The sequence below is a fragment of the Vipera ursinii genome (genome assembly GCF_947247035.1).
Source record: "Vipera ursinii genome assembly, chromosome: 1".
NCBI lineage: Eukaryota > Metazoa > Chordata > Lepidosauria > Squamata > Viperidae > Vipera > Vipera ursinii.
Window position 1 is genome coordinate 6,257,144 of NC_139512.1, and position 13,505 is coordinate 6,270,648.

General features: G+C 43.4%; 1 protein-coding gene across 2 annotated transcripts in view; it reads right to left on the reverse strand.

Moving 5' to 3' along the window:
* TMEM259 (transmembrane protein 259) overlaps window positions 1–13,505 on the reverse strand; it is a 38,034-nt gene that overhangs the window by 6,347 nt on the left and 18,182 nt on the right. For both annotated transcript variants that reach the window (XM_083363541.1, XM_083363540.1), the window contains exons 5-7: window positions 12,460–12,582; window positions 6,511–6,611; window positions 1,836–1,893 (exon numbers count right to left, since the gene is read on the reverse strand). In XM_083363541.1, coding sequence (XP_083219667.1) covers window positions 1,836–1,893; window positions 6,511–6,611; window positions 12,460–12,582 — 282 coding nt within the window. The remainder of the gene's footprint in view (window positions 1–1,835; window positions 1,894–6,510; window positions 6,612–12,459; window positions 12,583–13,505) is intronic.

A 13,505-nucleotide genomic window follows, 5' to 3' on the forward strand; every position in this document is an offset into this window, starting at 1 on the left:
GTCAAAGCCAACGTATATTCCAGAATATATTCCAGAACATACACTGCCAAGATTCTAACCGAGTGTCTTAGAAAGCAACGTGTCAAGGCAAAAACATGGATGTTTTTGTCTTGACACAATGTCTGATTTCAGGTGCCTGACTAAGAGGCCATCCTTCGGCATTAACAAGGGGGGGGCGGAAAATCTCAATTTCAGCATCTCCTACTTCAGGGTTTCTCAACCTTGGCAACTTGGAAGATGTGTTGACTTCAATTCCCAGCATACCCCAGCTCGTCAGAATTCCCCAGCCAGCTCATTAAAATAGGACAGTGTTTCTCAACCTAATCAACTTGAAGCTTAGCTGGCTGGGGAATGCTGGGAGTTGAAGTCCACACACCTTCAAGTTGATTTAGGTTGAGAAACACTATCCTACTTTACAAAGAGTCCTTGACTTAAAATCATTTGTTTTGTGACGGAAGTTACAACACCGCTGGGAGAAAAAAAAGAGGGACTTATAATTGCGATTACAATCACTGCAGCGTCCCCACAATCACACGTTCAAAATTCAAGCACTTGACAACCAGCTTGTTTTTACAATGGTTGCAGCATCCCAGGGTCCTGGGACTGCCTTCCCAGCTGACGTCCAACAAATAAAGTCAACTGGGGGAAGCTCGAGTTGCTTAACAGCTATGGGATCCACTTAACAACTGCAGTGATATCCTGAACAACCATGGCAAAAAAAAGGTCATAAAAACAGACACGCTTCATAATTCTGCTGCACGACATTGGAAATTCTGATCCCCCCAATTGTGGTCATAAGTCAAGGACTATCTGTATAAAAGTCTGCTTACAAACATTAGCTGCAGGCTTTCTAGAGCTGCCTAGGGTTGATGCTCTCGGTCCAATGGCAACCTTACTCCCTACTAGAAAATTAAATTTCTATCACTAAAGAGGGTTCCAGCCAATAAAAAACAGCCAGCTGCTAATACCAGGATGCCAAAATGATGATTCACTCAAGGACGAACAAACAACAAAATACTTCTGGGCGGTGCTGTTCAAAGACTGCACGTTAACATAAATCATTGCATGCAGCATACCAGAATACCAGGGAGTTGTTGGATTAGGATGCAAATGGACCAGAGCAGTGTTTTAAACCAGGAATGTGCAGGTTTTTCAAGGTTGGTAAGCTACTCTCAATCTATGCGTGGCATGCTGAGTAGCAAATGGAACCGTTTTCATTTAAGCTGAATTAAGATGAAATGTATCCACTGCACCTAACACAATTACTCCCGTAGTCAGAAAAATCACATTAATGGCGTGCAATAAATTTAACGCGGTGGCTCAGTGGGTTAAGGACACTGAGCTTGTCAATCAGATGGTCGGCAGTTTGGCGGGTCGAATCCCGAGTGCCGGGTAACAGAGTGAGTGCCTGTTACTCGTCCCAGCTTCTGCCAACCTAGCAGTTCGAAAGCACGTAAAAATGCAAGTAGAAAAATAGGGACCACTACGGTGGGAAGGTAACAGCGTTCCGTGTGCCTTTGGCGTCCAGTCATGCCGGCCACATGACCATGGAGACGTCCTCAGACAAGCGCTGGCTCTTTGGCTTTGAAACGGAGATGAGCACCGGCCCCTAGAGTCAGAAACGACTAGCACGTATGTGCGGGGGAACCTTTACCTTTACCTCATAAATTTAAATAAGTTCCTCCTTATGTTATATTAAAAACTAAAGTCAAAACAATGAACCCACTCTCATAATTTGTGGCTTCTCAGTGCTCTCCTCATGCTCCTCCTTCCTAGCCCACTATGGCGACAGGCACTGCAAAAATTCACACAGAAGGGATTTTTTTAAAACTTACCGATAAAAACGAAGATCTGGTGATGCGAGTAACGCAACAGCATGGAAACGGACAGAGTCTGAAAAGAGACAGGCAGGTAAACATTAAAGCATTAAAGCCCCAAAGCGGGGAAGTGTTCTCATAAGATTCTGATAGTTGAAAAAAAATCACTCTCTGGAAGGAAAATTAACTTGTCCAGAATTAAAATTAAAAGCACAATTCACTTAAACCGCGCCAAAGTTTTGTTCTTAGTTGTGTTGGGTTACTATCCTCAGAAAAACTTCCCAGATCCACCTGGATTCTTCCGGGTAGGAAACCTGTAGAGCTTAGGACTTCCCCTGACCTTCGCTCATTCCGCCGGGACCTGAAGACCTGGCTCTTCGAGCTTTCTGGCCTGGACTGAGAATATTAACTGGGGTTTTAATTGTATTTTAATTGTTATTGGGGTTTTTAGTTTCAAGGTTAGTTTAATTATTTTAATTGTTTTTAATCTATGTAATTTGTTGTACTGTTTTAAAAAACCTTGTGAACTGCCCTGAGTCCTACGGGAGAAGGGCGGTATATAAGTTTAATAAAATAAAATAAAATAAAATAAATTATGTCTACAAGGGATCCCAAATGCTAACTGGGCAAGTCATTTGCACGACTGACAAAATGTCACTAAAACCTGATTGACGAGGCAAGTGCAGGCTGGTAAGTACAGAGGAAGTAACAGGGTCTAGGTCGGGGGTAGGCAACCTTGGCTCTTTTATGACTCGTGGTCTTCAACTCCCAGAATTCCTGAGCCAGCCATGAGTCCACGAATCATAAAAGACCCAAGGTTGCCTACCCCTGCTCCAGGTGAACAAAATGCAGCAGTTTTGCAAATGGGATGACTTCCCTCCACAATCACCTTGCCATAAATGAATTTAAAATATTTATTTTCAGGTGTCTGTCGTATTAACTGTATGTAGGTAGTCCTTAACTTACGAATCACAACTGAGCCTCAAATTTCTGTTGCTAACTTAAGACACATTTGTTAAGTGAGTTTTGCCCCATTTTATCAGCTTCCTCACCACAATTGTGAAGTCAGTTACTGCAGTTGTTACGTTAGTAACATGGTTGTTAAGTGAATCTGCCTTCCCCGTTGACTTTGTCTGTCAGAAGGTCACCGAAGGTGATTATATGACCCCAGGACACTGCAACTGTCATAAATACGAGTCAGTTGCCAAGCATCCACATTTTGATCATGTGACGATGGGTATGCTGCAATAGCTGTTAAGTGTGAAAAACAGTCATACGTCACTTTTTTCAGTGCAGTTGTAACCTTGAACCATGGTGGCTCAGCGGTTCAAATGCAGTACTGCAGGCTGATTCTGCTGACTGCTGGCTGCCTGCAGTTCGGCACTTCGATTCTCACCGGTTCAAGGCTGACTCAGCCTTCCATCCTTCTGAGGTCTGTAATATGAGGACCCAGATTGCTGGGGACAATAGGCTGACTCTGTAAACCGCTTAGAGAGGGCTGTAAAGTACAGGGCCAGGTTGTTCACCAAAGCACCAGAGGGAAGGACGAGAAACAATGGTTGGAAACTGACCAAAGAGAGAAGCAACCTGGAACTAAAGAGAAACTTCCTGACAGTGAGGACAATCAACCAGTGGAACAGCTTTGCCACCAGAGATCGTGGGCGCTCCATCACCAGAGGTTTTTAAGAAGAGGCTAGACATTCATCTGTCTGAGACGGTATAGGTTCTCCTGCTTGAGGAGGGGGCTGGACTAGAAGACTTCCAAGATCCTGTCCCATTCCATTCCACTCCATTCCTAATTCTGTTTTGTTCTGTTCTATTCTATTCCACTCTATTCCTATTCCTATTCCTATTCCTCTTTCTATTCTATTCTATTCTATTCTATTCTATTCTATTCCATTCTATTCCACTCTATTCCTATTCCTATTCCTATTCCTATTCCTATTCCTCTTTCTGTTCTGTTCTGTTCTATTCTATTCTATTCTATTCTATTCTATTCTATTCTATTCTATTCTATTCTATTCTATTCTATTCTATTCTATTCTATTCTATTCTATTCTATTCTACTCTAGTCTACTCTATACTATGCGGTACATAAGTCTAAGTGCTATTGCTGTTACTACTGTACAGTCACTAAACAAATTGTTGTTAACTCTAGGACTACCTGTATAAGAATGTTACTCTTGGTTTTTTCCCCCCTGATCCTTATAAATCTGCTTCTTGAATTGAGACTTGAATTGGTCTCATTTTGTCAAGTTTCTTTTACATATATCCAGGTTAATGAGCTCCAAAATTCCAAAAATGTCAACACAACCCCACAATAGCTTGTATTCAGTTTACTAAACCTCTTTTCCCCCATTCTACTACAACTGCTGTTCCTTTACTACTACATCTCTCTGTGAGCCCTATTTATGGAAAACAGTCAACAGTGAAGTAAAATTGCCTTAGGCTGCTTCAGTTTCCCAAACAAACCACCTTCTATCTCACTTTAACACAACCATACCCAGTGGCCTCTCTGTTCAGCTTTTATAGACACAGGTTACTGGACTGGCTAGGGAGAAGTCTTAATCCAGGGGTCTTCAAACTTGGCCGTTTTATGACTTGTGGACTTCAACTCCCAGAATTCCTCAGCCAGCGTGCCTGGTTTGAAGACCCCTGTCTTAAAGGGACAGGGCACAAGCAACCCAGGTGCTAGCCATTTTGCAGGCAACCTGTCCTCTCACACATTTGAAGTGGGATTTTAACTCGTTAATTAATTATCTTGGGTAATATATTCACAGTACTATTGTGGTATAAGTCGTGGCCAGGAAATTTTTCAGCTCTTCCATCTTTCAAGGTCTTGTTTTACTTCTTCCCATGTTTTTTTAACAATTATTTTGGAAACTGTGTTAGTCACATCACATCTGATAAAGCCCTAACCATTTCACTGGGGTTATTTTGTTACATCACAACCAGTCTCTTCTTTCACATGTTCTTCTTTAGAAGTTAAACACTTTGTTACTATCTTTGTTTTCTCTCCTCGTTAATTTTGCATCCAGAAAGGCAGCCAAAACCTTTGATTGCTTTTATCCTCTGTCATATATAGTGTTGTGTTTGTGTAACTGTTAAGTGCTAGAATCTGAGTAGTATTTTATCTTCTATTCTTCTCCCTGCTGGTTCAGTTGCTGATAAGAGACAGAAGCTACAAAACGCTTAGAAGAAGCACAGTGAATAAAACTGCAGCTGGAAAAATTAAAGCTGAGGTGGGGAACGATGGCTCCTTTACCACTTGTGGACTTCAACTCCCAGAATTCCTGAGCCAGCCATGCTGAGGGGAAAGGGAGAGGTTTCCAAGCTGAGCCATGCTGGCTGAGGAATTCTGGGAGTTGAAGTCTGCAAGTCATGAAGGGGCCATAGTTCCCCCATGCTGGCTGAGGAATTCTGGGAGTTGAAGTCCACAAGTTGTAAAAGAGCCATCGTTCCCCACCCCTGAACAGTGGATAGAGTTTCATACAGAGGATCATTTTCTGATTACAGTAACTGATTTATAGACAATCCTGGTTAAGAATGTCCAAATTAAGGTCAACCCCAAGATACAGGCTGTGTTTTTTTTTACCAAATACCATATATTACTAAATACCACTGTGAAACACTGAAAACCATTGAAAACAGGAGCTGGTGAAGCTGCACATTTTTGATATGCAGCCTGTTTTCATCCGTTCCTGAAAGCACCGCGTGGCTTCAGCGGTTCATCAGCTTGAGGAAGGGCAATGCTGTCCATCATTTTTAATAACAGGCAGTCCTTTTCTAAGAGTTCTGACACATTTACAAATTCAAGGGTGCTGGATTAAAACAGAGGTCCACAACCTTTTGGGCACCAGGGACAGGTTCTGTGGAGAGAGGTTTTGCCCCGGACCAGAGGGTGTGTGGTTTTATGTGCTTCCTGCATCCTGCGGATGGGGCTTTGCTTGTTTGGGTGGAGTGGTTGCTGTCATGCCGTGGACCGGTACTGGTCCACGGCCCGGGGGTTGGGGACCCCTGGATTAGAAGACCCCCCCAAGGTCCTTTCCAACTGTGCCATTCTGTTATTCAAGTCAAAGACAGTTAGGAATGGAACTAGCTCCTAACCCAGAGACCGCCTGTACATGCAGTCCTTGACTCGCAACCACAATTGGGATCAGAATTTCTGTTGCTGAGCAAGGCAGTTGTTAAGCGAGTTTAACCCAATTTCATGACCTTCCTGCAACGGTTATTAAGCAAATCACTGCCATTGTTAAATGAATTATGCAGGTTTCAAGCCAATCTGACTTCCTCCATTGACTCTGCTTGTGGGGAAACTGGCCAAGAAAACTGCAAGTGGCGATCATAGGATCCCAGGGCATTGCAACCATCGTAAATACATGCTGACTGCCTCGCACCTAAATTATGATCAGGTGACCCTGGGGATGCTGCAACGGTCACAAGTGCAAGGACCAGTTCTAAGTCACTTTTTTCACTGCCACTGTCCCTGAACATTTGCTTAAACAGTTGTAAGTTGAGGACTACCTGGAGCCATTTTGTAACCATGGCAAAGCTGCCTTGAGCAAGGCCATGGCTGGAATGTAGCCCGTAAAACACAACCCAACTTTCTGGTGTCTCCCATATTGGTTGAAAATCCCGGGGTATCAAAAACACCAATTCAGGCTGAATAAAGGAACATAGGGAAAACACTCACAAAGATCACCATGATAACGAAGGCCGCTACGTAGGACGTCCTGGCCATCCACATGCTGATGAAACGATAGTGTTCTCCAGAGACTACATTGCGAAGGAAACCTGTCGCGCCAGTAACAAAAAGGTGGGGGGAAAAATAACGTGAGGAATGGAGGTATTTGATCATTCAACAGTGCTCTACATCAGGGGTCCCCCCCAACCTCTGGGCCATGGCTCTCTAACGGGCCGTGAACTGTTTGCAAGTGGGGCGCGGAAACGGAGTCCGAGCACGCGCATGCATCCCCACATGCACGTATTCTGCACATATCCTTGCTTACCAGAAAGATCCCCACTTCCCCCCCCAGCCCCCCACTGGTCCGCAAAGCCAGAAAGGGTGTGGGACATTTACTGTACTATTTTAGAGGAATTTTAATATCATTTTTTTTATTACATTTATATCCCGCCCTTCTCCGAAGACTCAGGGCGGCTTACAAGCTTAGCAGTAGCCTTCATTCTATGTATATGCCTGCTTGTTAGGGCTTTCACACACACCCCAAGCGGCATTATTACAAAGTCAGCTTATTGCCCCCAACAATCTGGGTCCTCATTTTACCTACCTCGGAAGGATGGAAGGCTGAGTCAACCTTGAGCCTGGTGGGATGCGAACCTGCACTAATTGCAGGCAGCTGGTGTTACTTAAGGAGGCATCAGCCCACTGCTCCACCAAGGCTCTATTTGTGTATGTACACCCACAAACTCCCAAGATCCTGGGAAATTTACAAAACAGTAGTCCTCAACTTATGGCTAGATATTTAGCTTTACAAACGTTTTGTTGATTTAATGACTGCCGGAAAAGAAGGTCATAAAATTAGGCACAATCACATGATAACCTGCCTTACATTCATCGCAACGTACAAGCAAAATTGCGGACTGAGTTACGGTTATAAGTTGAGGACTACCTGTAATTACAGAATCCAATATAAAATCCTCCAAGTGTGCGCAAGGAGGGGGAGGCAAAAAAAAAAAGCCTTGCCCCTTTTTTCACATGCATCCCACACTTGTTCTTTGCACAGAAGATTGTGGCCGCCCCCTTTACTTTGTTCACCCTCCCCTTCATGGATGCCTCTACTCATCACCCACTAATCCCAAATTAACAATATGGTGCACCACATATTGTGTATTATCATCAGAATACAGTCTCCAAATATACACACAAATATGTACACACACATATATACCGCATATTCAAACAAATTCATCCATGTCCTCCCTACACACACACACAGCACCACAACTACCTCTTTCCCTATAACCTGATAAGAGATAAACCTGATCCATAGACTCTTTAAAAAGAATGACTAAAAAACTAGGAAGGAAGGAAACCCCCCAGAGCACATTTTCCCCAGCAGCCAACAGCCAGAGTAGCAGGACATAGCACCAGGTTGAATAGTCAGGGAAGAATTAATACCCTAATCAAGAAACTGATGAAGGAGGACCCCAGGATAACCTATGTAAACAATCAGCAAGCTCAATTCTCCTTTGCACTGATGATGTTACCTAGCCTGATAATGAAACATCTGCAGGAAGTCAACCAAACTCAGAAACATCTCAAACCCAACAGTTCAATCTTAGGCTACATATATTCTCTTCTATTGAAATACATACATAGTGATAATAAAGTTGGAAGGGACCTTGGGGGTCATCTAGTCCAACCCCCTGCTCAGGCAGGGAACCCTATACCATTTCAGACAAATGGCTGTCCAGTCTCCTCTTAAAAACTTCCAGTGTTGGAGCATTCACCGTTTCTGGAGGCAGGTGGTTCCACTGGTTAATTGTTCTAACTGTCAGGAAGTTTCTCCTTAGTTCTAGGTTGCTTCTCTCCTTGACTAGTTTCCATCCGTTGCTTCTTCTCTTGCCTTCGGGCGCTTTGGAAAATAGCTTGACTCCCTCTTCTTTGTGGTAACCCCTGAAATACTGGAACACTGCTATCATGTCCCCCCCCCCCTCGTCCTTCTCTTCATTAAACTAGACAGCCAATTCCAGCAACCGTTCCTTATATGTTTTAGCCTCCGGTCCCCCGATCATCTTTGTTGCTCTTCTCTGGACTCTTTCAATAATAATAATAATAATAATAATAATAATAATAATAATAATAATAATAATAATAATAATAATAATAATAATATAAAGTTGGAAGGGACCTTGGAGGTCATCTAGTCCAACCCCCTGCTCAGGCAGGAAACCTTATACCATTTCAGGCAAATGGCTGTCCAGTCTCTTCTTAAAAACCTCCAGTGTTGGAGCATTCACCACTTCTTGTTGGAGCATTCACCACCTCTAGAGCCTCAACATCTTTTTTTACATCGTGGTGACCAATATATTTAGATATATAAAAATAATAAAATAGGAACATAAGAGCTGGTTTGGTCTAATGGTTAAAGAGGCTGGTGTAGGAGTCAGGAATATCAGTTCTAATCCTGCTGAGGCCTGGAAACCAGCTGGGTGACCTTGAGCCACTCCTTCTTTCCTTCTCAATCCTCAGGAGACAGTGGCAAATCACTATCAAAACTGCTTCCTAGAAAACAGCCTGGCCTTGTCCTGTATTCGCCAGGAGTCAGGTCTGACTCAAAGACACACACATTCCAAATAGTCAGTTGCTCTTCAGCGTGATAAACAAAAGTGGGGGGGGGGGGAAACCATACAGGTATCCCTCGACTTACAGCAGTTCATTTAAGTGACTGTTCAAAGTTACAATGGCATTGGAAAAAAGGGACTTATCACCATTTTTCAGGCTTACAACCGTTGCAGCATCTCCACGGTCGCATGTTCAAAATTCGAATGCTCAGCAACTGATCCGTCTTCATGACGGCTGCAGGGTCCTGGGGTCACGTGATCCCCCTTTTGCCTTCAGACCAACAAAGTCAATGGGGAAGCCAGATTCACTTAGCAACCGTGTCATTACTTTTAACAAGTGCAGTGGTTCACTTTAACAACTGGGGCAAGAAAGGTCGTAAGATAGGGCAAAATTCACTTAACAAATGTTTCGCTTAGCAACAGAAATTTTGGGCTCAATTGTGTGGTAGTACGCCCAGGTCGACCTGTACTTCAAAATCCCATCAGTCAACCGCCAATCACTCTTCCCAAAAGCCACTCAACATTTGAAGGGGGGGGCGGGAGTGTTGCAGCCTAAACAAATGCCAGGTAAACCTCTTGGGGCATGTTCCACAAGCCCCAAGTCTCATTTTGCTAACTTTGCATTCGCATTTCATTTACCAGCCACAAAAGATAACTCATGCAGTTTCTTCTACCGCTGAGATTATTTTTCAAATGCGATTTTGGCTCTTGTGATTTCCGTTTTTTCCCCCGCAGCCATAGCAATTAGGAATTTAAAAACTGGGGTGTAAAAGATGTTATTCCATTACTGATGCCCCAAAGCCTTCGTTTCATGGTGGGGGAGGGTTTGGAGGTCCTCCAAAAAAATCACCAAAGAGCAATATCAAAGGGGCAAACTTTCAAGGCTTTACAATGAATGCCCCAAGTTTTCATTTTTTTTTTGTCTAGAAACAGGCTGCCAGTCAAAGCAGCTGACACAGCAACTGTCTAATTTTCCTAATGGCCAGTTTCTAACCAGTTTGCAACTTTGCCCTTCTATCTGGAAAGGTCTGAACAGGCTTCAAAGCCGTCCCCTTGTACAAGAGAGTATAATAATCTAACTGAGAGTATTTTCTATGCACAAATCCCCATCCAAGGCCCAAGCAGAAGAACATTCCAGAAAGCGTGGCTAAGGCTTTCGTGTCTGCAAACAATGAGTAAATTATGAATAGGAAGAAGATAATTGCACTCATAATCCTTAAGCAAATGCTGTTCAGCTACCCATTACTACAGCTTTAATTCAGCTTCCTATACAGAGCAGGGAGTGGGACTCAGTGGCTCCTTCTAATTCTATGATATTGTCATAAAGAAAAAAAAGGGGGTGGGCTCAGCCACAGATTTTGCAAATTGAAGCAGTGGGATATCGTTGTACAAATACACAGCCATCCCGGCGATATTGTATACAGGTAGTCCCTGACTTTGCGATTACAATTGTGACCAGAATTTTCGTAGCTAAGCAAGGCAATATTAAATGAGTCGTATCCGATTTTGCAATCTTTTTTCCCCGTCGCAATCGTTACGGGAATCAAACGATTGTTCAAGTGAATCTGGTTTCCCCTATTGAGTTTGCTTGCTGGAAAGCTGGCTGGGAAAGTCACAAACGGTGATCACGTGATCCAGGGATCCTGCAACCGTCATAAATGCGTGCCAATTGCCAAGCACCTGAATTTTGATCACACGGCCATGTTATGATGGCCGTAAGTGTAAGAACCAGTTGTAAGTCACTTTCCTCAGGGCTGTTGTCATTAAACAAGTGGTTTTAAGTCGAGGCGTCAACGCTGCTAACATCGGATGTTTTTGCTTTGACAACAGGTGGAAATGTAGCCATCTTTTTCCTTTCGCCTTTAAGGTTAGAGGATGCTGGGGGGGGGAATGTGAATGAGAGTCCAGCTAGACATAGCAACACTAAACCTAGCGTGAGAATCAAGGTTATTGAGCCCAGTACAAGAATTGGCGGGCTGGAGAGCTGAGAGGAAGCCCGGAGCTTCAAGCTAATTGGGGAATGTGATCTATGACTGTTAATTAGAGAAGGGAATTGTGCCTTGATACTAGGTGTTACTAGGTGCTACTCGAATAAAGATTCTTTAAGGTAAACAATGCCTCAAAGTTCTTTGAAGAGTTTCCTCTGTCGGAACCAGGACAGTGAGTGCCGGCAGGTGATCCCCAGGGGAAGGGCGTTCTCTGTAGGTGCGCCTGCCCTGTGGAACGACCTGCCTGTGGAACTCCGGACCGCCCCCGACCTTCGTTCGTTTCGCCGGGACCTAAAAACCTGGTTGTTTGATTTATCTGGCTTGGACTGAGGGGTTTTAAATTTTTAAATTTTAAATTCAAATTTTAAATTTGGGCTGTTATTTAATCCTATTTTAATTGTAACGTTATCTTAATTTTTGTACTGTTTTAACTGTTTTTATTTTGCCCTGTAAACCGCCCTGAGTCCTTCGGGAATAGGGAGGTATAGAAATCTAAATAATAATAATAATAATAATAATAATAATAATAATAATAATAATAATAATAACAACAACAACAACAACAACAACAACAACAACAACAACAACAACAGGATCAGGACCATCTCTCATTTCAAACAGCCAAATGTCAAGCCGTCGCCCGTTTTTATTTTCTGGGAGATGGCTTAACTTGTTTCTTCAATTCCTACACCTGCCCTGTTCTGTACCAGCCTGCTACCAGCCCTGCAGAAAAGGCAGGGACAACCCCTTTTACAAGAAGGCAAGAGGCTGGAATTAAGCCTGCCAAATTTATGAATACAAAAACAAACAGAACAAGACACGAACCAAGAAACAGGAGCTTTTCAAGCGGTTGCCTTCAGCAAACCAGCCCTCCCACGCATTCCCCTTTTATACAGTTCAGGGCGTGGCTTCTCTCTGCCTCCTTCCGAGGTGCCCCATTGCCTTCCTCTGTTTACTCCTGATTGACTGCCTCCTGCGTCGGGCGTCCTTGAACAGGGCCAGCTGTGGGTCATCTTCATCCACGCTGTCAGGCTCACACAGCTGGGTCTCCGTCGTGACCAGGTGGGAGGGGCCTGGCTGAGGGCTCTCATCAGCAAGCTCTTCAACACCCCCCTCCTCCTCCTCTGAGTTGTCCGACCAAACTGCCAAACCCACAGGCTGACCCTGAATCACAACATGCCCATCTACTGAGGGATTCAGGCTGGCTTATAGCAGGCGAAAACAATACAAAATATAGTGTAAAACACCGCAACGCGTGCAGCAGCCAAGAGAGCACAGCAATCTAAAACAATATAGCATGTCAGAGAGGTTTGTCCTAACGCTTCAACCCACATGCCTATTTTGCGAACCTTTATTCTCTTCATTTTCAGCCAAGGCTTTCACACTGGACATGAGAATGTCGTCATATCCTAGGAATTCATCCAATAAAAGACGGCTGAATCTGTCTCCAAAGCACTGGTCCCGTGTGGGATCTGTAAAAAGAATTAAGGCAGACAAAGTTAAATTACAGCAGAAAAGACCGACAGGCAGAATCTCTCTCTCTCTCTCTCTCTCTCTCTCTCTCTCTCTCTCTCTCTCTCTCTCTCTCTCTCTCTCTTTCTCTCTCTCTCTCACACACACACACACACACACACAAATGCAAAAAGTCTAACACAGTGTTCCTCAACCACAGCAACTTTTTAAAATGTGCAGACTACATTTCCCAAAATAGGGAGAAAAGACTAGAAGAAGGAAACAGCCTCCACCTTTCAGGAAGGGAGGGAGGGGGGGGGTCAATTTGCAGACTATCTGAAATGTGTTAGCCAACATTTTCAAGGCAGAAACTGGCACTAAAAATGTATGTTTAAAATATTATAATCCTTATGGTATTATTAAATAAATAAGAGTGAAGGAAGACATGGATGGGTCTGGGTCTTAAGAGAAAAAGGGTTGGTTTCAAAGAGTTAAGTCTGAACAAGGTAGCAATGGCCATGCTTATCCAAAGTGGAAACTGAATGTCAGGAAAAATCGTTTTCCAAGGAACTGGATGAGTCTTTGAGCACATTTGAAATAAAACGGAAGTCTGATGAAGGACTCTTCCCTGGGTCCTAGAAAGTCTGATATCCATTCAAACTGGAAAGAATTTTATCTTCCCTTCCTTCCTTGGGAAATCTCTATTAGGATTAAAAACCTGCAGCAAAGTTTGCCTTTGCTATTTAACCTCAAGGATTAACTAATTAATTAACTAATCCTAACTGATGCCTCAAATGTTTTTTGGGCTGGTGGGCCCACGGAAACTTTAAAAGTTATGGATCCCAGGAGAATAATTGGGGACATGCTTCAAAAGAAAATAAAACCCATTTCTTATTGGCTAAGGACATGTATGGGATTGTTTGGGGCCTAGAGATATTCTAAA